The sequence below is a fragment of the Puntigrus tetrazona genome, unplaced genomic scaffold (assembly GCF_018831695.1).
Source record: "Puntigrus tetrazona isolate hp1 unplaced genomic scaffold, ASM1883169v1 S000000283, whole genome shotgun sequence".
NCBI lineage: Eukaryota > Metazoa > Chordata > Actinopteri > Cypriniformes > Cyprinidae > Puntigrus > Puntigrus tetrazona.
In genome coordinates, this window is record NW_025047944.1 from 1,821,858 (window position 1) to 1,845,000 (window position 23,143).

Consider the following 23,143-nt stretch of genomic DNA (forward strand, 5'->3'; position numbering starts at 1 on the left):
TCTTATAGACTGTGTTTATTTGAGCTCGGTTTGACAAGAAACCGAAGACGCACAAAACACACACTTCTGTAGACTGGTATGGTGTGACATCACAGCGTCCTCTTGAGTGACATTCATTGACAGAGACGAGACGTAAACAGGAAATACAGATCAAACACGCAGGAAGTTCATTCTTCACACTGTATTTGACAAGCTCTTGCTCTTTTGTTGTACAGTGTGTCAGACCAAACTAACACCGTTAGATACGTGTGTGTGTGTGTGTGTGTGTGTGAGAGATCAAACACTCCTCACTTCCTGTCAGGCTGGGTGTGTGTGTCCGTGTGTTTGATTTCTAGATCTCCATGCGTGTCGTCACAGTTATAATAGTCTGAGTGAAGCAGTGTTTTCTGGTCGTGTCCTGAATCGCACACTAAACACACACCGTGCGAAATACAAGTCTAAATCATCATCTGATTGCGGTTATTATTAATAACTTTGAGTCACTTCCTCAAAGTGCTTTACAGAAAATGCAGAAGAACAAAGCAAAAATGAAACCAGTGATCAGGCCAAAGCTAACCTGAAATCATATTTTTGTTCACTTTTTCTCTTCTTCACTACTCGAGCATTTATTGCAGAAACGCTGTAGAAGTGTGTGTGAAGTGAGACGCTCCCCGTGTGCATGTGCAAGGTTAAAAACACACCGCTGAAGACTCCTTCTCTGCGTCTCACGTTCTCAAACACGTCCTGTGTGAACGGTCCTCATAATACACCTCAGCTCTGACAGAAAACACACAGCGTTCACTGGATCTTCACTGGTGTACAGCTCATATAAAGAACTAGCAGATATGACTATATGACTCGACTGTGTGTGTGTGTGTGTGTGTGTGTGTGTGTGTGTGTGTCATCTCTTCACGATTGAAGAGGTGTTTTTGTTGAAATAATCAGATTTTCACTTCAGGTCATTAATAAGGCAGCTCAGCTCTCTCTTGCTGTGGAGTATTTGAATATTACTCTGTTATTAAACTCTATTTTGAGCTCAATGGCCAGATGAAGAACACAAGGTGTGTGTGTGGACGAGTGACTGTTAGCTTTCACTTTGACCCTCGCTCATTAATGTCAGAATAAAAGTGTGTCCAGTGGTTTCTTCCAGCTCGGATCCTCGGAGTGTGTTGCGAGGAACACAAAGGAGTCTGTGTGTGTTGACCTCTGCTCCAGATCTCCGTCGTGATGTTTGTTTGGAGTGTTTCATGTCTGCCGGCAAACTTCAGCATCAGGCGCAGGTTTCCAGCCATTGTCTCAGACCCCAAACCACTGGAGCTCCAGCAAACATCACATGATCAGTTTAATCAAAAATAATGTGTTTTACTGAGTTCGTCAGTTCAACACAACTCCTATGAGAATGCAGCAGGATTAGCATTCAAGGAAATACACAAACAATGCTAATAAATGCTGCAGCCTCTATATATAATACACTATAAAGTAGTTTTTAGCCGTTGATTATGCAGCTCAGAATGCATCGTATGATCTCATGAGTAACTACAGATATAATACTGTATCTACGTGAAGGATACAGTATTATAGAAATTAAGTGTTAAAATACATGGATCATTTTATAATACAAGTTAGATTTATGAAACGATACATTGAATTATAAATGCATGCTATGAAACCTTTTATAATGCATTATAAAGCGTTATTGACTTTATTAATAATGCTTGTGTCCAGCTTTCATAGTTTTATTCATGTCTCTGCATCTACAGTACTATCCCATCACTAATGTGGTGTCCTGATGGGTCAGTGATGGGCTGATTGATCTTTTAGTGATGGGTCATGATGGCGTTCACGGCGGCGGAGAGGTCGTCCATGTAGGCGTCCGCTCTCACGCTCGGGTGCCGCTCATCACTCGGCCTGCGGGACAGAAAATGAGCAGAGATCCTGTGAGGTCAAAGGTCACCAGGACTGTGATAACGATGAAGTTCACCGTTTAACAGAAAGTCTCTCATCTAATGACGTGCAGCTGGTTTATTTGAGTTTGAGGCCTGTGTTCAGATGCTCACAGCGTCTTCTCAGCGTCTCGTCTTCCAGGACAAATATCTCAACACAGCGGAGGCCAAAATGATTAGAACACTACTATATTCAGCAGCTAAAAATGGCTTGAAGTTATTTCCATCCTCTGCTGTAGTGTGTCTGAAATATCTCTCTACATTAACAAACATGAATGAGAATAATCCAGTGAGACGTCTGAGATGATCATCATCAGTCTGTCTGAAGAAACCGAGCTAGACTCACTCCAGAAGAAGCGTCTGATGGTTCAGTACACTTCAAGTTCTCTAGCTCTGCAGGTGTCTTTCTTGAAGCGTCTCGGAGACCGTTCTTCTGGACTGAGTCCGTCTCGGCTGTTTCTTCGTCTCATTCCAGGTTTGTTTTGGGAGTTCTCTGATAAAAGCAGCTGTTCGTTTCTTCGTTAGTCTCCTCCAATCAGAGCAGACGGGTGGCTGAGGATATCTTAATGACGCGTGACGCTCACTTCCTGCACAAACACCGAGATCAGCCGCACTGCATGCTGGGAATGAGCAGCCAATCACAGGAGTTAGTGATGATGAATATCTGAGTTCTTATGATCTGATGTGAGGAGATCATGTGACTGGACAGAGCGTGACATCACATGATCATTTTTTTACATTTCCAGATTGACAAAAAAGATTTTACTCTAACCTTATAAACTATATCCTGCTTTTATATTTAGTTAATAACCACGATATATACAAATGTAAATGAATCTAAATTATATTATTTTTATTATGTAAGAAATAATTTATTCATATTTATATATCTTTTGTCAGTGTATGGTTTGATCTGGTTCTGATTTGTTGTTTCCTGCTGAAAAATAACATGATTTTGTTGCTTGGTAAGAATCTGCTGCAGAGCTACAACCATGAAGCAGCTCTAATCACTTTACTGCAGCGCCACCTGCTGCTCACACACACACACACACACACACACACACACACACACACACACACACACACACACACACACACTGTCACACACACACACACACACACACACACACACACACACACACTGTCACACACACACACACACACACACACACACACACACACACACACACACACACACACACACACACACACACACACACACGCACACTGTCACACACACACACACACACACACACACACACACACACACTCTCTCACACACGCACACACTCACTGACCTGTATTTGCCAGTTCTGACCTGAAGACCCTTCATCCCGCAGCGCTGGGCTCCACCAACATCATTGAGCAGATCATCACCGATCATCACAACCTGACACACACACACACACACACAGTGGAGAACAACAACACAGTAAGACATGGTAAACTATAGCCTTACTGAACGTGTGTGTGTGTGTGTGTGTGTGCCTGACCTCGTGTGGCTGGAGCTTCATGTCTCTGAGGACCGTCTGGAAGAAGTCAGCTGAGGGTTTTCCCACCACCTCGGCCTGGACGTCACACGCATACTGAACACAACACAGGTGCTTCATGGGAATGAACTGTGCTGCCAGAGGGGCTGCTGGGAAATATTCACTTCATTCCAAAAGTATTTTAGTAACACTGAGACACTGTGCTTTTACTTGATTATCATAAATGCTTAATTCACACTTTCTTTGAAACGAGTATCACACAGGTGACCTTTGACCTGCTGCATTCACCTCCAGTGCCTTCATGAACACGCCCACGTCCAGCTTCAGCCCGTCCGTCTCTTTATAGTAGCGTCTGCAGAGAACACTTTCATCACATCCAGTCTGTTTGTCTATAAACACCACAGCCTGACCTCTGACCTCCAGCGTTGGAGAAGAACCCGTTTGAAAGCAGTCAGGTGTGCTCCACTCACCCTTGACCCAGTGAGAACAGCAGCGGGTTCTCCAGACCAATCAGAACACGGAAGGCTTCATTCAGGTTCTGGTAAGAGAAATTATCCGCAGCGTCTCCGATGACGACGCAGTTCGGAGAACTCATATCCACGCCGTCAAACTCCGGGATCAGATCTGAGATCACACACACACACACATGAATGACGACAGACCCCTGACTCTGTGTGTGTGTGTGTGTGTGTGTGTGTGTGTGTGTGTGTGTGTGTGTGAGAGACAGAAAGAGTCAGAAAGAGATTCTGTTTGTGTGTGTGTGTGTGTGTGTGTGTGTGTGTGTGTGTGTGTGTGTGTGTGTGTGTGTGTGAGTGTGTGTGTGTGTGTGTGTGTGTGTGTGTGCAGTACCGTCGTGCACCAGCAGGTGGGGCCGCAGCTGTCTCTCTCTGAGTGTGTGTATGAGAGCAGGTGCTGGGGAGAACACGTGACTGACGCTGAGGTCGAAGCCCATCACACACAGCTTCTGCACGAACCTCTCACGTGTGTTCTGAGTCTCATTAGTGCAGAAACGCACCGTCAGACCGGAATCCTTCAGCCTGACACACACACACACACACACTTCAGCCCATACTGCATTATTTTATGTCGTTTTATGTTTATATTTTATCTTTGTTGTTTTTGTCTGATCAAATAATGATTCAAGAATGATGTCAGTCGACATTGATTTTCTTTCAACACACTAAAGACTGGGCTACTTTTAGTACAGAAGAACACAATATCACATCAAGTACTTATTCAGTCGGTGGATGTATACTGCAGATTCTGGTATGCATGCATGCTATATGATACCTATGTAGTATGCATACTATACACAGTATGGAGAGAGAGAGAGAGAGAGAGAGAGAGAGAGAGAGAGAGAGTCTTAGTATGGAAGTATTTCATATCGATCTGTTATACAACACTCTTGAGGTCATGGTCAACTGTATTCAAAATATCATTATATGTTGTTGCTGGTATGAATATTATGCAACACTAAGAAAGTGTCCAGCAGTACTTAATAAGTTTATTATCTGTAAATCGCTAGTAATCCCACCTCCTCACTGCTTCGACAGATCCGGGTATCGCCTGTCCTCCTCCCTCTCCGCTGTCATACAGAACTCCACACATGTCTAAAATCACTCCTTTCACACTCCTCAACCACTCCGTACCGCTGCCTGCGGCCATGCTGCTGACGGAACTGCGCATGCGCGAAATAGGGGGTTCTGGGGAATGCAGTTCTGCTGGAAGAGCACGCAGCTGACCAAAGAAGGAAAGAGAACACATGGATGTTTAATTCATAACTTTGACCAAAATGTGTTTTATTTTCAGTGTTGGGGAGTAACTAGGCTACATGTAACAGACATACCTAATTTAATTAGCCTACAAAATAACTGTAATCTGTTACTTAGTAATTATAGTTCATTGTGAAAATGTTACGAAAGGGGGTTATATTTGATGTATCTTATTTATTTAGTTTTTCCCAAGCCATTATTAAATGGTGTTTCCTTTCATATCTATGCAAAGATTTGCTTTCAAAAACAAAATAATAACTAGCCATTAAACTATTTCTTGTTATGGTTCTTTATTTAATCTCAGTTAGACAATATTAGACAGTATTTGTCCGAAAAGCTTGTAAATGAAAGAAGCTCGAGGCAACCCTGCGCCGGTGTTGCGTCACACGTCATCTCTCGGTTTATCTCTCACACCAGCGATTAAACTCCATCAACTAAACGACAAGAGACGCCTTTTAATCGAGGGTTTAACATTTTAGCAGAAGGCGCTTCAACTTTTTAGGGGTTTTTTGCAGAACGCCGTTAAACATTAAGCGGAGCCGGTTGCGTCATGACGCAGAGTGACGTGTGTGCGTGCATTTAAATAATCCTTATAGAAGGCGGCGCGAGACACTCACTCGGAACAGAACCGACCCGCACGAACCCGCAGCAGGTAAAAACACACACCAACACACACTTTAAAACAGCGACCGGCGGACGAGGAGAGGGTATTAATTAAACAGCGAGGGGTGATGAGGATTTATAAAGACGGGTTATGTTGATGAGGCGCGTCCGGTCAGCGGCGAGGAAGATGAGGAGGATGAGGGCTAGGCCGATGAAGATGAGGGTTTGAGGGATGAAGATGAGGGTTAAAGTGATGAAGGTGAGGGTTAAAGTGATGAAGGTGAGGGTTAAAGTGACGAAGATGTGGGTAATGAAGGTAACAGGTTCATGTAGGATTCAGTGGGACTTCATTCAGAGATATTCTGATGCTTTGTTTTAACATGAATACGCTTAACTTACTTATGAGCTGTTCTTAAGTGCTGAGCAACTGCGCTATACGTGTGTGTGTGTGTGTGTGTGTGTGTGTGTGTGTGTGTGTGTGTGTGTGTGTGTGTGTGTGTGAGAGAGAGAGAGAGAGAGAGAGAGAGAGAGAGAGAGAGAGAGAGAGAGAGAGAGAGAGAGAGAGAGAGAGAGAGAGAGAGAGAGAGAGAGAGAGAGAGAGCGCCTAGGTCTCAATGTGCGCTCTATTCATCCTAAATTCTACGTGATATTAATATTTTTCAGTACTGTTTAGGGCAGACAGGGTGATAGTGTGCAGGCTGATCTTTATTTAACCCTTGGCAGCGCGTGCAGTGGGCGTGAAGAGGGAGGTGGGTTTTCAGCCAATCACCGCCTCGGGCTGAGTTTTACGTGTTTCACGTGGTCATGTGACCGTATAAGTGACAGAGAGAGTGGAAAGTTTCCAGAGGAGTCCGTTTAATTATTGATGGCTTGTCTTGATCTGAGGTCAGCAGGTGTCTGGTCTGCCAGGATTCTGACTCTGATTCTGACTCTTCTGATTCAGGTTCTGATTCAGGTTCTGATTCAGGTTCTGATTCTGACTCTGACTCTGATTCTGACTTTGACTCAGATTCAGGTTCTGATTCAGGTTCTGATTCTGACTCTGATTCTGACTTTGACTCAGATTCAGGTTCTGATTCTCAAACTGCTGATGTGTGTCTGATCAGTGCTGGTCTGGATGAGACACACAGGCTGTTTTCTGTCTGTTCATCAGGTTCTTTCACTCACTGATCCAGACGTCACGTGTTCATCTCTACTGACCCCAGCACCGGTCACTTCCTCTGTGTCACACGGCTCAGAGATTTCACCTCATTAGCCTTTTTATATTATATAGAACGTCGTTCTTAAGTTATAACAAATAATAATACATTGTATTAAACATTTATGGAATATCAACTTTTTATTTTCACTTGATTACATTTTAATAATTAATTTTAATTTAATTTAAAATAACTTTATTAATTTAGTTTACTAAAATAACTTAAAATAAACTACAGTTGTTACTTTTATTAATTCCTTTGATTACTTTTGTTTTTCGTGGTATATTTCTATTTGAAATTTAAATTTCTTTTTAATGCTGAGTCCTCGTCAGTGAAATAAGACACGATAAACTTTAATATAAAGGTCTAAAGGTGTTAAAATATGAAAACAGCAGAATCCGATGTTTAGTTGTTCATCTCAGAAGAGTGTTCCTCTGATCCAGTGTTTCTGTCTCAGTCATGAACAGCGTGAAGAGTCTGGTGAGCCGCGTGACGCCCGCTCTGAGCCGTGCAGTGCATTCTGGGATGTGTGCGTGGTCCTCGGCGGCGTCCAGAGCTCCAGCGGTGGAGAGAGCGCTGACGTCTGAGGAGGTTTACGCTCGCGAGGATCGATACGGAGCTCATAACTATCACCCTCTGCCCGTGGCTCTGGAGCGAGGAGAAGGTGAACAATACAGGAGTGGAAAGATATCTGTCTTTTATCACTTTTCTTCCCACAATTCCCTGTTTTATCACAACTTTTTGTTTCAGTTCTGAGTTTGTCTTAATCCACAGATTTCTTGCTCTTTTTTTATTCTGACTTTCTTGCAATTCTGACATCTTTTTGTAATTCTGATTTTTTTTAAATCACATTAATAATTAGAGACGCCTTAATTACATAATCGTTCAATTAATCTTTGAAAATCCAGGTTTTTCTGTGTTCTTCAGACGTCTTTTCTTTGTCTTAAGGCAGGCTGTGACAGTTTAGAGAGAGTGTGTGTGTGTGTGTGTGTGTGTGTGTGTGTGTGTGTGTGTGTGTGTGTGTGTGTGTGTGTGTGTTTCAGGGGTGTGTGTGTGTGTGTCTCACAGTCTCTCTGTGTCTCAGAGGTGTGTGTGTGTGTGTGTGTGTCTCACGGTGTCTCTGTGTCTCAGGGGTTCACGTGTGGGACGTGGAGGGCCGCAGGTACTTTGACTTCCTGAGTGCGTACAGCGCTGTGAATCAGGGTCACTGTCACCCTCGGATCATCTCTGCTCTGACGGAGCAGGCGTCGAGGCTCACGCTCACCTCCAGAGCTTTCTACAACGACGTGCTGGGCTCCTACGAGCAGTACATCACCGGCCTGTTCGGGTACGACAAGGTGCTGCCCATGAACACAGGTAAGAGAGCGCCGCTGACTGACCGCTGGAGCGCTCCGGCCGACCTCTGACCCGCTCTTCTGTGTTGAAGGTGTGGAGGGAGGAGAGACGGCCTGTAAACTCGCCCGAAAGTGGGCGTACGCGGTCAAGGGCGTCCCCAAGTACGAGGCCAAGATCGTGTTCGCAGGTAAGACACAACTGAGCTTTCTGACCTGAAAGAAAAAAAATGGTAAAATATGATTAGAATGTCAAAGACATTTCTGTGTGAATGTTAAATGAGTTTATTAGAGTATTTCTTTGACGTTAGTCAGTATTTATTTGTGTTTCTCTCACAGCGGGGAACTTCTGGGGCCGGACGATGGCGGCCATCTCCAGCTCGACTGACCCCAGCAGCTACGAGGGCTTCGGTCCGTTCATGCCCGGCTTCGAGCTCGTCCCGTACAACGATATCTCCGCTCTAGAGGTACTGAGACTCTGTGTGACGCTTCAAGGACTCACTGCTGTTTAGAGTTAAAAACCTGATCTTCGTAGTGACATTTGATTTCTTAACACACTTTTATAAAAAATAAAAAACATTGACAGCATACATTATACACATGGGCATATAAAAAATGTTTTGTTCAATAACCTATTTTTTAAATAAGGTTTTACACTTTTTTTTAGTTTTTAGTCCTCAATGTTTAATGTTTCTTAAGTCCGCAAATATTATTGTAATTTTACATTTTTAAAATAAATAGTAATAGTAGTAGTATTTCTTATTTTGCTAATAAATAAGTTATATATAAAATAATAAATTCATTAATAATTATTGGTAGCAGTGCTACCGTATATTAAAAGAGATTAGAATAATTATAACAATAATAAATATCATTATTTTATGTTGTTGCTAATTTTATATTGAATATTTTGTGTCAGACTGAGCCACCCTTAAAAACCAGCACAGCAAACCTGCGGTGTTATTTTTAACCTGTAATTTAACCTGCTCAACTAGTCGCTCCTTATCGTGTGTGTGTGTGTGTGTGTGTGTGTGTGTGTGTGTGTGTGTGTGTGTGTGTGTGTGTGTGTGTGTGTGTGTGTGTGTGTGTGTGTGTGTGTTGCAGAAAGCACTGCAGGATCCAAACGTGGCAGCGTTTATGGTGGAGCCCATTCAGGGTGAAGCAGGTGTAGTTGTTCCTGATCCTGGCTACCTCACGAAAGTCCGGGAGCTTTGTACCAAACACAATGTAAGCACACACACACACACACACACACACTCTCACTCGCGCACACACACACACACACACTCTTGCACACTCTCACTCACAGTTTCTCCCACACTTTCTCTCTTTTCAACCGTTTGCTCTCATGCATGTTAATCTGACAAACACTGTGTGTGTGCGTGTGTGTGTGTGTGTGTGTGTGTGTGTGTGTGCGCGTGTGTGTGTGCGCTGCAGGTTCTGTTCATTGCTGATGAGGTTCAGACCGGTCTGGCCCGTACTGGGCGGCGTCTGGCTGTGGATCACGAGGCGGTGAGGCCGGATCTGGTGATTCTGGGTAAAGCTCTGTCTGGAGGAGTGTATCCCGTGAGTCTCTCTCTCACACACACACACACACACACACACACACACACACACACACACACACACACACTGTTGACTGACAGACACAGACGTGTGTTCTGATGGTGTGTGTGTGTGTGTGTTAGGTCTCTGCTGTTCTGTGTGATGATGAGGTGATGCTGACCATCAAACCTGGAGAACACGGATCCACGTACGGAGGAAACCCTCTGGCCTGCCGTGTCGCCATCGCCGCTCTGGAGGTGTGTGTGTGTGTGTGTGTGTGTGTGTGTGTGTGTGTGTCTGAACGCTCCTCACTCTCCGGATCTCCTCAGGTTCTGGAGGAGGAGAACCTGGCTCAGAATGCGGCTCTGATGGGTCAGATTCTGCGCTCGGAGCTCAGTAAGCTTCCTCTGGAGATCGTGAGCGGTGTTCGAGGGAAAGGCCTCCTGAACGCCATCATCATCAAAGAGACCAAAGGTCAGAACCAGAAGCTCCACTCAGACCCTTCTTCAGTTCATGTATATCAATGAAGCTCTGCTCTGTAGATTATCTGATCGTGCTCCTCCCGAACCTTCTTAATAAAACATCATGTGAAGTATTCTGGGCGTTTGTCGCTCGCCCGGTTAAACGCACAGTTCTGAGGAGTGTGTGTGTGTGTGTGTGTGTGTGTGTGTGGGTGTGTTCCACTTTTTATTTGGGTTGAAAACATCAGCTGAGAGCAGAAAGAGTCAGATCAGGATTTAGCCCATGCATTTAAAACGTCAACGAAATCTGACCGTCCCAGATCAGAAGGAGTTCTTTATCATATCTGTCTCAGCAATGGATGTGAATGGGTGCCGTCAGAATGAGAGAATTGACAGAATTGATTTTAACGTGAGAGTCAACAGGAGATAAACCTTTTCACTGAAGGGGATTAGTCTTCTTCAGATGTTCACTCATGGACCGGAGGGCTGTGGTTATCAGACTCTCATTCTGACGGCACCCATTCACATCCATTGCTGAGACACATTTCTATAAATCTGATAAAGAAACGCACTCCTGATCTGGAATAGACCTGAGGATGAGCACATTTTCAGCATTTTTTAATTTCTGGTGAATTGTTGGTTTAACAGCAGCAGTGTAATAAATGATTTATTCTATAATCTGATTCTCTGAGGTGGAAATGTCCCACAAACACTTGACCAGGATTTGAAGGATCTTTACATCCTGATATGAGTTCAGTCAACCGTGGCAGTTTGAATAGATCATTGTGATCATTATTGTGTGTGTGTGTGTGTGAGATAATCTGCACTAATCCTCTGATCTCTCACAGACTATGACGCCTGGAGGGTGTGTCTGCGTCTCCGTGACAACGGTCTGCTGGCCAAGCCCACTCACGGTGACATCATCAGGCTAGCCCCGCCCCTCGTTATAAAGGAGGATGAGGTCAGAGAGTGCGTGGACATCATCAGCAGGACCATCCTGTCCTTCTAAACCCCTGGAATCACCTTCATCCCCCTCTTCATCATCATCATCATCATCTGAGTGATTTCTCCTGTAATTCTTCTGATTTTTAACCTGCTTTGTTTTATGGTGTGTTTTTCCTGAGCTGTTACAGTCGTTCGGGTCGATCTAGAACCTGCTCACCGGGACTTGTTTAGTGTTTGGTTCTCAACTGAACTTGAGATCCTTCAGGAGTAGTTTCTGTCTGGATGATGGTGTCCTTAAGTCCTGCTGAAGCTTCAAGAGACGTTTCTGAAGGCGAACGCTGTGCCGTTTACAGCTTCTTTCCTCCAGAGGAAGGTGAATGAAGGTCACTGTCACAGCGCTTGAAATCTTCAGTTCCTCGTTTCCCCCTGGATGCTTGAGCACAAGGAGGTTTTCTCCCTGATGAGAGAATAGTGCACTTTAACTGTAAGACGTGATCAAACTGAATCATCCTCATTCTGCTGCGTTTATTAGCAAACCGTTTGAAGAATACTAGTTTGTTTCCTGTAGAACGTTTAATGAACGTTTAATGAATGAACTTCAGATGAAGTTTTATTTCTGTTCTCAAATAAAGTCAGCCTGCTGAAAGACTTCTAAATGAGTGTATTTTAGAAAAGCTGGAGTAATATTTTATAGATGAGTATGAGATCAATGATTATCTAGCGCTTTTTCATTTTATATCACTACATAAAAATAATTTAAAGTTGTTTCTGTCCTCAGTATCAAACCAAGCCATCATTCAACAGGAAGTGATTACATTTTTATATATATATATATATATATATATATATATATATATGTATATATATGTGTGTATATATATATATATATATATATATATGCATATATGCGTGTGTGTGTGTGTGTATATGTGCATGTATGTGTGTGTGTGTGTGTGTGTGTGTATATGTGCATGCATGTGTGTGTGTGTGTGTGTGTATATGTGCATGCATGTGTGTGTGTGTGTGTGTGTGTGTGTATATGTGCATGCATGTGTGTGTGTGTGTGTGTGTATATGTGCATACACACACACAACACTGGATGCTTTCAGCTGATTTCTATTGAACTGTCAGCAAAAATAAAATTCAGATTGAGCAGTGTAAAGGTAAAATAAGTGTTTTAAAAATGAGACGACAACAAAAGTAAGTGTATTTATCCTTTTCACAGGGAACTAAGTCTTCAAGGATGTTACTAATGATCTCTGCTTGGATGCAGCACTCAGTCCTGTTACTCATCCTCACCTGTTTTTAGATTCAGACCTTCCTTTCCTCTGTGGTCCAGCTCAGACGTTAAACTAGTAAACCGGTTAACTCGGCTCAGGCTCGACTCACCTCTAACATGATTATTAAGAGCTTGATCAGCTGTTCAGCTGGGATTAATCAGGGTTGGATGTTATCTTTAGAAATATGGATATTTTATATGTAATATTTTTTGCTTGTTTCATGTCATAAAGTCAGTAGCCGTTAGACAGTGTTCAAACACTGAGTCCATCGAGTCGTTTACCGCTCCGATTCACCAATTGATTCACTTTAAAAAGCACGAACAGAAGTTTAGATTCAGATCTGTGGTGAATCTTTTGATTGAGATTAGGACAAATCTTTCATCTGCGTCTTTCTGTCAAACACAGAAGAACATCTTTTGAAGAAAGGCTTGTTGAAAGTCTTAAGGAAAGAGAAAGAAAGAATGAATCAATAAATCTAATAAATACACAAAATCATAGTTTTCTCAAAACACGAGTCAGTGTCTCACTTCTAATCACACCCATAAACTCTTTCATCTGTTGCTTGTTCTGGTTGTCAGGATCCCACCGGTATCAGACGCTAGCTCTAGAGTCTCATTTCTAACTGGTTTCTCATCAGATGTGCTCGCTGCAGCCACAGGATGTTTGTCTCTGAACAGGAAGTAGAGGAAGTGTGTGTGTGAGCTTGTGTTTCATGAGATTGACACAGATCTGCCGATCGAGCAGAAATCAAACACAGAAAATGAATCCGCTTCATTTACGGCGGGTCACCTGGGGGTCAAAGGTCAGCTGTGTGACCTCTGCAGCCGTCTCTTTTATCAGACAGAGTTTATTCTAACTGATCTGCCACAGAAAGCGTCTGAAATCATCGAATTAAAGAAGAAGAATCCGTTTAAGCCTCGGCTGGTGAATGAATCACTCATCTGAAATCAGTGTGTTATGAAGAAAGATTCAGAGCTGAAGAGGACTGAGCTCCACATCAGAAATTAAAACAATGAACCTGATTCTGATTCTGATGGACTGACGTCATCTGACACAATACAACCCCTGGCAAAAAGTATGGAATCACCAGTCTTGGACGAGCACTCATTCAGACATTTCATTCTGTAGAACAAACATGAAACAATCATGAAGTCATTCCAAAGTGCAACTTCTTGGCATTCAGAAACACTAAAAGAAATGAAGAAAAAACATTGTGATAGTCAACAAATGATACTTTTATAGAGCAAGCACAGGGGAAAAAATATGGAATCATTCAATTCTGAGGAAAAAAAATATGGAATCAGACAAACAAAAAAAGTCAAATCATATCACTAGTATTTAGTTGCACCACCTCTGGCTTTTATAACAGCTTGCAGTCTCTGAGGCATGGACTTGATGAGTGACAAGCAGTATTCTTCATCAATCTGGTGCCAACTCTCTTTGATTGCAGCTGCTGATCAGCTTTGCAGGTCGGAGCCTTGCCGTGGACCATTTTTTTCAATTTCCACCACAGGTTTTCAATTGGGTTGAGATCTGGACTATTTGCAGGCCATGACATTGACTGGATGCGTCTTTCTCCAAGGAATGCTTTCACAGTTTTTGGTCTATGGCACGATGCATTGTCATCTTGGAAAATAATTTCATCATCCCCAAACATCTTTTCTATTGAAGGGATAAGAAAACTGTCCAAAATGTCAATGTAAACTTGTGCATTTATCCCCAGTGCCTTTGCCTGACATGCAGCCCCATATCATCAAGGACTGTGGAAATTTGGATGTTTTCTTTAGGCAGTCTTCCTTGTAAATGTCACTGGAATGGCACCAATCAAAAGTTCCAGCATCATCACCTTGTCCAATACAGATTCGTGACTCATCACTGAAGATAACCTTCATCCAGTCATCCACAGTCTATGATTGCTTCTCCTTAGCCCATTGCAGTCTTGTTCTTTTCTGTTTAGGTGTCAATGATGGTTTTCTTTTAGCTTTTTCTTTAGGCGATTTCTCACAGTTTGGTCACATACATTGACTCCAGCTTCCTCCAATTTATTGTTCATTTGTTTTGCATTTTTGGTTTTCAAGACATATGGCCTTCAGTTTTCTGTCTTGACGCTTGGATGTCTTTCTTGGTCTACCAGTACGCTTGGCTTTAAGAACCTTCCCATGCTGTTTGTACTTGGTCTATATCTTAGATACAGCTGACTGTGAACAGCCCACATCTTTGGCAACCATGCGTGAAGAGTTACCTTCTTCAAGAAGTTTGACAATCCTCTCTTTGGATTCAAGCGACATCTCACTTGTTGGAGCCATGACTCTTGCCAATCCACTTGGTCTAGCAGCCCTCCAAGGTGTGATAACTGCAATGCTTTTAACTGCAGACTAACGAGCAGATCTAATCTGAGACAGGTGCACAATTAAGGAAAGGAAATTGACTGAATGATTCCATATTTTTTTCCTCAGAATTGAATAATTCCATATTTTTTCCCCTGTGCTTGCTCTATAAAAGTATCATTTGTTGACTATCACAATGTTTTTTCTTCATTTCTTTTAGTGTTTCTGAATGCCAAGAAGTTGCACTTTGGAATGACTTCATGATTGTTTCATGTTTGTGATCTGAGTTTGTTCTACAGAATGAAATGTCTGAATGAGTGCTCGTCCAAGACTGGTGATTCCATACTTTTTGCCAGGGGTTGTATAATCACTAATAATTAACAGACATTAAACACGTCTCTGTTTCTGAGGTCAGTGGTGTTTTATTATTTCTCTGATGTATTTGTCTCAGTGTTTGTGTGATAAATGTGTTTGAGTGTCCTTCAGAACAGAAAAACACTCTCTGTTCATGTCTGGTTTGTTAGGATACGACAACATTTGGAAATCTGGTATCTGAGGGTGCAAAAAAATCTCTAAATATTTAAAAAATCACTTTTAAAGTTGTCCAAATGCAGTTTTTATGGGTGCATGCTACGAATCAGAAATCAAGATAAAAGCTGATCTTTGGTTGTTTTCAGTTTCCTACAAATATCCCAGAGACTTCTTCTGTGCTCCAGACACATAAATCACTTTTATCATTCATAACTGAGCATGTTTGTGTGTCTAAGCAGATTGTGGAAAGATTAGTCAATCTTCATTTTAAAGTGATTTAAAGGTCTGCAAAAGTCACATTTGTAATGATGAGGTTGATGATTATGTTTTATATGCTGTCGAATGTTATCATGCTGAATGTTTGCGTTATTGATGATATGAACATGAAGTTAGTTTTGGAGTCTCGTTGGTTTTGAAGTTGATTGACAGGTGAAGTGTGGCCCCGCCCCTCCGCGCGGGTAGCTCGTGAACGCGCACAGCTGACTGTCTCTGGAGGGATGCGCGCGAGGAGCAAAGTTTCTTCAGGATCCGATCATGACGGTGAGTGATTGATCTATCGATCGATTGATTGTTTGATTGATATGAGAGCTGTATGTGACGCGCCTGAAGTTTAAATCAGCAGATATGATTTGTTCTTTGAGATCCGAGTGACGTTGATTGATTCGATCGCAGTCAATGAATCGGAATCGAGTCCGAACTGAACACCGATGCTTTTCCTGAAGATGTTTTAAATCAGAAAAAAACCTGGAACGAATCTTCCTGGAACCTGGAACGTCAAGCATCATATAAAGATGCTCCCTGAAATCTCTTTTCTGCTGTTTCAGAATTAATGATTCATATTTACAAAAAATTATATGATATTCACTTCAGATATACAAGAAAATAAGAAAATGATATAAGAGCAGGGACAGTAATTATATCCACTAAAATAGAAAATGATTACACAGGAAACAATATCTGTAAACATATCCCTGTTTTATTGTAATATTTCATGCACTTTTTGACGCTGTTATCAAATAATGGAATACATGCTTTATCTTTTTATGTGTCGATATGAGACCTTTAAGGGTAGATTAACTATTTTAAAAGTAATAAACAGGTAAAAGTCATCTAAAAAGTAGTCATCTAAAATAAGTAACTGTTAGTCATCTTTTGCAGAGAGTGTGTGTGTGTGTGTGTGTGTGTGTGTGTGTGTGTGTGTGTGTGTGTGTGTGTGTGTGTGTGTGTGTGTGTGTGTGTGTGTGTGTGTGTGTGAGTGTGTGTGTGTGTGTGTGTGTGTGTGTGTGTGTGTGTGTGTGTGTGTATAGTCAAATTTTGAAGTGAATTAAAACCTTTGAAGTGTCCTAAAACCAAAATATGTTCTTGTATCAGAGAAATGTATGATTTCTTTGTTGTTTGATGCACTTATATATATATATATATATATATATATATATATATATATATATATATATGTGTGTGTGTGTGTGTGTGTGTGTGTGTGTGTGTGTGTGTGTGTGTGTTTCGTGGGCTTGTGTTAATCTCCCGTGCAGAGCCGGTCTGTTGGTCAGAGACGTCTGTTCTGTCTCTGTTGAGTCCAGCGGCAGCGGCCTGGAAACCAGAGTTTCTCCATCATTAGATCTAAAGAGAGCTCCACACACTCCGTTTGCGCTGTTCTGTCTTGATCAGATGACTCCTGTGACTTCACACGAACTGTCCTCAGATCTCATATTTTGAGGAAGGTGGTGTGTGTTTGTTCTCGATCTCTGAATGCAGAAGAACAGGTAGATCAGGATCCCTCGGCTGAGCCTTTAGAGAATCACACGCTTCATCACAGAAGCTCGTGTAGATGTTTTCTGTCAGATGTGTGTGATACTAGAGTTAGAACGGACGTATCATCCGTGTGTTTGATAGAGCTTCATCTTCATCATCATCTTCACCGCAGCTGTGAGAGGTATTTAACCCTCATCAATAATTAATGAGCGGCTCATGAATAATGCAGACTGTACTATACTGTAATAACGGAGTGTGGAGGAAGGTGCCCACATGAAACAAATACTACAGGAATTTAAAGGAAATACTATGGTGTTTGAACTAAAATAAAGCACTTGAATTAATTCTGTGATAAAATATCAAATATAACTAAACAAACAAATCTGATTCATACCCAATACTGTACTAAGTATACACAACTATAGGGCATATTATACTACACTATATTATACTACTATACACTATAAAATATAAAGTAAACTACATTATTACTATAGTATATCACTGTAGTTAAACTGGTCATGTGTTTTCCTTTCTCTTTAGAGTGTGATAAGCTCTTTATATAAAGAGTTTCAAACCAAAGACATATTCTTTATAAAAGTCATGACGGAGTGTGTGTACTGTATATAGAGTCTCTCTCATCTGAGAGTCCTCATGTGTCTGGTATCCGCATCACTTCCTGTTTCTGATACAGTCTCTGGTCGTTTCCTGCTGGATTTCCGTGTAATGTTCTTCTCTTCTAGCCTTATATTCTTTATAAAAGTCATGACTTGTCCACACCTCCCAAAACGACTCGTTTAAACACGCCCCCACTTCTCTACATCACAGAGTGCTTTATTTGCATAACTCCGCCCGAATGTTTACTCAAAGAGTAAGGCGGAGAAGGCGGAGCTATTATTCTGTGTGTAGTGTTGCTGCGGGCGCCATGTTCTGGAGATGCAGTGAAAGTAAACTAATTTGTGTTTCTAAAAGAAAACACGACTATAAATCAGTAAGTTGTGTCTATAACACTGTTCAGAACAGATGAACACAGATGTTAGAGTGTGTTCAGACTGACTCCTGAATCTAAGCTGACTCTGAACAGAGACTATAAAGAGACTGATTCTGACTCTACAAGAACAGTCTGGAGCTTCTGACTCACAACTTTTAAACAGCCTGTTTCTTACTATTCAAACGTGATGCAATGTGACTCGTAAAAAGAGAGTATAAATCATGATAATCAGTAATTATGTCTCGTTTGTAATGTGTTTATTGGTTTGGTGTCGTAGTGCTGGGACACGAGAGGTATTCAGCCAATCACAACACACTGGAGAGCTGGCCAATCAGAGCACACCTCGCTTTTTTGATGAGCTTTGTACAAATCGGTCCCGGTTCAGGAGGCGGGGCTTAGAGGAGAGACAGTAATGTACAGTATGTGGAAAATAATGTGTTTTTTAAAACTATTCTTTTTAGCAACATCATAGGACCCCTTTAATACTACAGTGTGCTGTAGCATTCATTATCATATATACAGTATAACACACTTTAGTATGGTTCAAAAACACACTAGTATGTACTTGACTGTAGTATTTTTTCCCAGCGGTATGAAGCGGCTCTCTCTTTCTTCCAGCGCGTGTCTGTGAGGTGATGATGAGATATCTCTCTGTCATGTTTTGCTGTTCTTCTGTTTTCTCCTGGAGAGTATTTCTCTGGTCTCTGTGTTTCAGCTGTGAGCGTGGTGAAGACCTGACGGTGGAAGGAGTTACTCTGTTTCTGTCATGATCTGTGAGTTCATGTCCAGCGCCGTCGACCTGAAGGTACACACATCTGAACGTGATTCATGTTTATTTAATAGTGAAATTAATTTAATAGTGCTCTGCTGACCACAAACACTTCTAATCAGATCTCATCTCGTGTGTGTGTGTGTGTGTGTGTCTCGTCAATCCGACACACAGCACAGATCTTCACGTGTCCGGTGCTCTAAAGTCTGCGGCTGCATCCTCCTCCTCGTCTTCATCACGGCCTCTTACCTGCTGTCCGGCGAGAGGAAGACTCTGCGCTTCAGCCTGGTTCCGCTCGAGGAGGACCTGAGTGAAGACGCCCTCAGAGACGTGGTCCGCAGCATCGCAGCTGAAGCGAGGTTCAGAGCCAGACGACTTCCTGACGTCAGAGAGCTGATGCGCCTCGAGAAACACGTGAGTGATCAATCAACAGACAAAGATAAAGATTTCAAACAGATAGAAAACACTAACACAGTATTTAAAAGAGCGATCATATGATGTGAAGAGTTAAAGCTGTTAGTACATAGATAAGACTAAACACATTCTTTAAACACGCCCCCACTTCTCTACATCACAGAGTGGTTTATTTGCATAACCCCGCCCAAATGTTTACTCAAAGAAAGAAGGCGGAGCTATTATTCTGTGTGTGGTGTTGCTGCGGGCGCCATGTTCTGGAGACGCTGTGTTTCGTCGTGAAACTGAAACTACTTTCATTGTGTTTTCAAAAGAAGACTGGATTTTAATCTGAGAGACGACAGGAGATGAACTTCTTCACTGATGGAAGAGTCATTAGGGATTATGGATGTCATAATGCTGGATATGTTTCAGCGTTTGCCTTCACAATACATTGAGACATCGTTTTTCTTTTTGGTGAACTATTCCTTTAATATCAACATTTGCATAGATAGATAGATAGATAGATAGATAGACGGACAGACAGCTGGATGGATGGATGGATGGATGGATGGATGGATGGCTAGATGGATGTTTTCATACACTGACATGTTTATGATGAACACTGTTTAATAAGCACCCCCACCACCATCGTCATCATCATCATCATCTCTGTACTGGGAACATGAGTGGAAAAGCCAGGAAAGTCTTTTAGTGTTTTGGTCCGTCTAAGAGAGTCTTTCCGAATGCTCTGCCAGGAAAGTCCTCTAAACCAGTGACCAGCGTCTGGAGATCAGCACTCTTCAGAAAGACTTGAGCTGATGTGATCTCAGCCCGCTTCTGTCAGGATCTGATGAACGTCAGCTAAACACAGACAGTGAGTCAAACCTCTGAACACCAAAATAAAGCTGCCAGAAAGAAGGGGTTTTTTGTGATGCCATAGACAAACTATTTTTGGTTGCCCAAAGAACGTTTTCCAGTGATTAGTGACCTTTTCAGGACTTGTTCACTCACCAGAGATGAATCTCCTGAGCACTGGAGAAGTTCTGTGGATGTTAAAGGCTCTTTATGGAACGAGTAATGACAGTAAACAGCCTTTATTTACAGCGTGTTGTGTAGTGTGCAATTAATGACTGTCCCTAGCTCTGTTTTTATGTGAATTAAAAACACTGGATAGAAAAGTGAAGATAAGCAGGCATTTAAAATGCAAAGTTCAAGTGAGACAGATGATAAGAAGACATGTACATAACCAACAATAGAGACATATTTACCTATTACATTTATCATTACCTAAAGAAGTCAGATCATGTGATCAGATAAACTAATCTATCAAATCTCATCACACACAACTTCAAAATTCAATTACTTTATTATTAGAATTTCAATCTCACACTTTCACACCAATTATTAAAAAAGTACAACAAACACACCTACACAAAAAAAAAATAAAATCAACAACATTATAAATACATAAACAAGCTTGAAGAATGCAGAAACGTTTGTTTTTATGATTGATTCTTTGCACCAGTTTACCAGAAAGTGATCAGTTTGTTTTCTTGAACAGATAGAATGGAAACCACAAAACCAGTAATTAAAAAAAAAAACGTACAGTCAGACAGTCCAATAAATAATCTTGGTTTGTTAGGATACAACAATATCTGTCTGAAATACAACTATTTCAGCTGACGGAGCAAAAACATCTAAATATTGAGGAAATCACCTTTAAAGTTGTTCAAAGGATGTTTTTATCAATGGAAAATACAATGATTGTTTTGTACAGTAGGAAACTTAGAAAATGTCTTCACATCATCTTCATATCCTTAATATCCTACTGATTTTACCCATAAAGGTAAATGTATAGTTTTGCCCCATACAGTGTATTGTTGTGTGTTGAAAGAAATACTCCTGAGCTGCTGATCACGGCGTCTTCTCTCCAAGATCACACATGATTTACACAATATTTAAATTTGTGGCTTTGAACGGAAGCTCAGCTTGTTCTGATCCCTAACCGTCTGTACTGTACGTCTTCAGATGTTCTCTGTGGTTCCGCGGCGCTTCCTGCCGGAGGTTAAGAACCCCTGCTGGTTGGAGGAGCTGCGTGGAAACGTCAGCACGGATCCGTACGGGTCAAACCTGTTCGGACGCTCCTTCAGACAGATACAGCTCATCTTTGAGCGGCTGAGCGGCTCGTTCGAACAGCGTTTAACACGGCATGATGGGAAACCTCATCGACTGCGCTGTCTTCCCTACTTCTACATCATTGGCCAGCCCAAGTGTGGCACGACGGACCTGTACGAGCGGCTGAGACTGCACCCGGACGTCCGGCTCACGCCGCCCAAAGAACCGCACTGGTGGACCCGGAAGAGGCTCGGTGCGTCAACCTCGTTACAAACACAGTGTGTGATCACCACTGAAGAAACAAACCAGAACTGCATTCAGAGCGGCCAAAACAAGCAGCTCTGGTTTGTTTGTTCTCGTCAGAAATGTCCTCACGTCCTCAGAGGGGCTTGTGGGAACCGAGGAACTCAGAGCAGTTTGATCCTGTGAGAATGACGGAGATGTTCACATGATGAGCTTTTTGCTCATCGGCCAGATTTATAAATATGTGACCCTGGAGCACAAAACCAGTCATGAGGGTCACAGTTTGAAAAGGGAGATTTATACAATAGATGAGTGAATAAATAATCTTTACATTGATGGGTGGTTTGTTAGGACAAGACAATATTAGAAAATCTGGATGCATATGAAGTTCTTAGCAACTCATATTAATAAACAAAAATATAGCATCCTAGTGATTTTTGGCATAAAAACAATGTATAATTTTGACTGAGCTGCTGAGGACTGATCTGTGCTCCAGAGACACAGGATACAAAACATTAAATATAATAAACATGACTGGATTTGATTCATACCAGATATTTTACAGACAATACAGTCAGTTATAGGTGATAGTTCAGAAGGAGACGTTAACCATTACCTTAACTAACCATCACTATCAGAAGAGACAACCTATGTGTTACTGTTGGAAAATGAAAGGGTCTGTATTAATGCTAAATTTATCTCTGGTTTCTTATTAGTAAATATGACTTGAGAGGCTGTTTTCATCCCATTTCTTATCAGGAGACTTGTGTTTATGATGAATTAGATAGCATTATCTGAAAGAGATGACCTGAATCAGTCACAGGCCCTTGCTCTTCTTCCAGTACAGATCTTTAGCCTCAGTGTTAGCCGTAACGTTACACTTTGTTAGCTAAAGGTTGCAGGTTTATCTTCCAGTGGGTTTGTCTATGCTCCAGAACAAACAAGATCAGAAAAGCTGAGAGGGAACAAGATGTAAACAGAACCCTTTTTTAGCTTTATTCAAGTAATTAGTTGTTTGCAGAAGCTATTTACACTAACTCCGCCCCTCAGTGATGAGTCAACACTACAAGAGACAAACCCTTCATCGGCGGGAAAACCTGTGTGTGTCACTGAGAAGTGATTGACCCGAACCTTTTCCCTCCGTTTTTCAGATTTCATATTACACTGGAATGGCATTTACTTTCAGTAAAAATGGAAGGAAATAGTCGAAAAGTTTAAAATAAATGATTGGCTCGAGTTCAATCATTTTAATTTACACGCAGTATGTTTTCATTCCTTGCTATTAAGTTAGCCGTCCATTTGACATTAAACTATTTTGCCGAAGGAATCTTGTTTATCAACACAATTAGATGCCATCAGCATGAGATGAAAAGATATTAATATGAAACACTGAATAATCATAATAAAGCAGAAAAGAGTAGAGTCTGATACAGAAAACTCCTGTCAGAAAGATATGAGGATAGCCATCTGA

General features: G+C 41.7%; 3 protein-coding genes across 12 annotated transcripts in view; 2 read left to right on the forward strand and 1 right to left on the reverse strand.

Moving 5' to 3' along the window:
- Window positions 1-1,320: 1,320 nt before the first annotated feature.
- Window positions 1,321-5,113, reverse strand: LOC122333573 (phospholysine phosphohistidine inorganic pyrophosphate phosphatase). Of its 2 annotated transcripts, none has more exons than XM_043231270.1 (7): window positions 4,947-5,113; window positions 4,262-4,449; window positions 3,883-4,036; window positions 3,701-3,764; window positions 3,416-3,508; window positions 3,221-3,312; window positions 1,321-1,887 (listed from the first exon to the last, which is right to left on the reverse strand). In XM_043231270.1, the coding sequence occupies exons 1-7, from the start codon at window positions 5,096-5,098 to the stop codon at window positions 1,797-1,799; spliced, it is 834 nt and encodes a 277-aa protein (XP_043087205.1). In that variant the 5' UTR covers window positions 5,099-5,113; the 3' UTR covers window positions 1,321-1,796. The 2 variants fall into 2 exon arrangements, with proteins under 2 accessions (XP_043087205.1, XP_043087204.1); XM_043231269.1 differs by having other exon boundaries at window positions 3,416-3,526.
- Window positions 5,114-5,699: 586 nt separating this feature from the next.
- On the forward strand, window positions 5,700-11,924 carry oat (ornithine aminotransferase). Of its 2 annotated transcripts, XM_043231263.1 has the most exons (10): window positions 5,700-5,836; window positions 7,444-7,650; window positions 8,118-8,342; window positions 8,413-8,508; window positions 8,657-8,784; window positions 9,422-9,544; window positions 9,755-9,883; window positions 10,006-10,119; window positions 10,192-10,336; window positions 11,172-11,924. In XM_043231263.1, the coding sequence occupies exons 2-10, from the start codon at window positions 7,446-7,448 to the stop codon at window positions 11,330-11,332; spliced, it is 1,326 nt and encodes a 441-aa protein (XP_043087198.1). In that variant the 5' UTR covers window positions 5,700-5,836; window positions 7,444-7,445; the 3' UTR covers window positions 11,333-11,924. The 2 variants fall into 2 exon arrangements, with proteins under 2 accessions (XP_043087198.1, XP_043087199.1); XM_043231264.1 differs by lacking the exon at window positions 10,192-10,336.
- Window positions 11,925-15,108: 3,184 nt separating this feature from the next.
- The window catches only part of LOC122333461 (carbohydrate sulfotransferase 15), a 13,102-nt gene continuing 5,067 nt past the window's right edge, over window positions 15,109-23,143 (forward strand). The window contains exons 1-5 of one of the 8 annotated variants that reach the window (XM_043231086.1): window positions 15,225-15,285; window positions 15,825-15,946; window positions 18,865-18,954; window positions 19,093-19,332; window positions 21,343-21,682. In XM_043231086.1, the coding sequence (XP_043087021.1) occupies window positions 18,916-18,954; window positions 19,093-19,332; window positions 21,343-21,682 (619 nt within the window). In that variant the 5' untranslated portion in view covers window positions 15,225-15,285; window positions 15,825-15,946; window positions 18,865-18,915. The other 7 variants (XM_043231085.1, XM_043231091.1, XM_043231087.1 and 4 more) reach the window with 7 other exon arrangements.

What these genes read in the sequence shown, in the direction of transcription:
- LOC122333573 (XM_043231269.1), bottom strand. Translation starts at nt 5,098, where the DNA reads ATGCGCAGTTCCGTCAGCAGCATGGCCGCAGGCAGCGGTACGGAGTGG. An exon ending in CCACCTGCTGGTGCACGACG is followed by an intron (nt 4,037 to 4,261) that starts GTACTGCACACA and finishes GTGTGATCTCAG; the next exon opens with ATCTGATCCCGGAGTTTGAC. An exon ending in CTGTTCTCACTGGGTCAAGG is followed by an intron (nt 3,765 to 3,882) that starts GTGAGTGGAGCA and finishes TGTTCTCTGCAG; the next exon opens with ACGCTACTATAAAGAGACGG.
- oat (XM_043231263.1), top strand. Translation starts at nt 7,446, where the DNA reads ATGAACAGCGTGAAGAGTCTGGTGAGCCGCGTGACGCCCGCTCTGAGC. An exon ending in TGTCTGGAGGAGTGTATCCC is followed by an intron (nt 9,884 to 10,005) that starts GTGAGTCTCTCT and finishes TGTGTGTGTTAG; the next exon opens with GTCTCTGCTGTTCTGTGTGA. An exon ending in CATCATCAAAGAGACCAAAG is followed by an intron (nt 10,337 to 11,171) that starts GTCAGAACCAGA and finishes GATCTCTCACAG; the next exon opens with ACTATGACGCCTGGAGGGTG.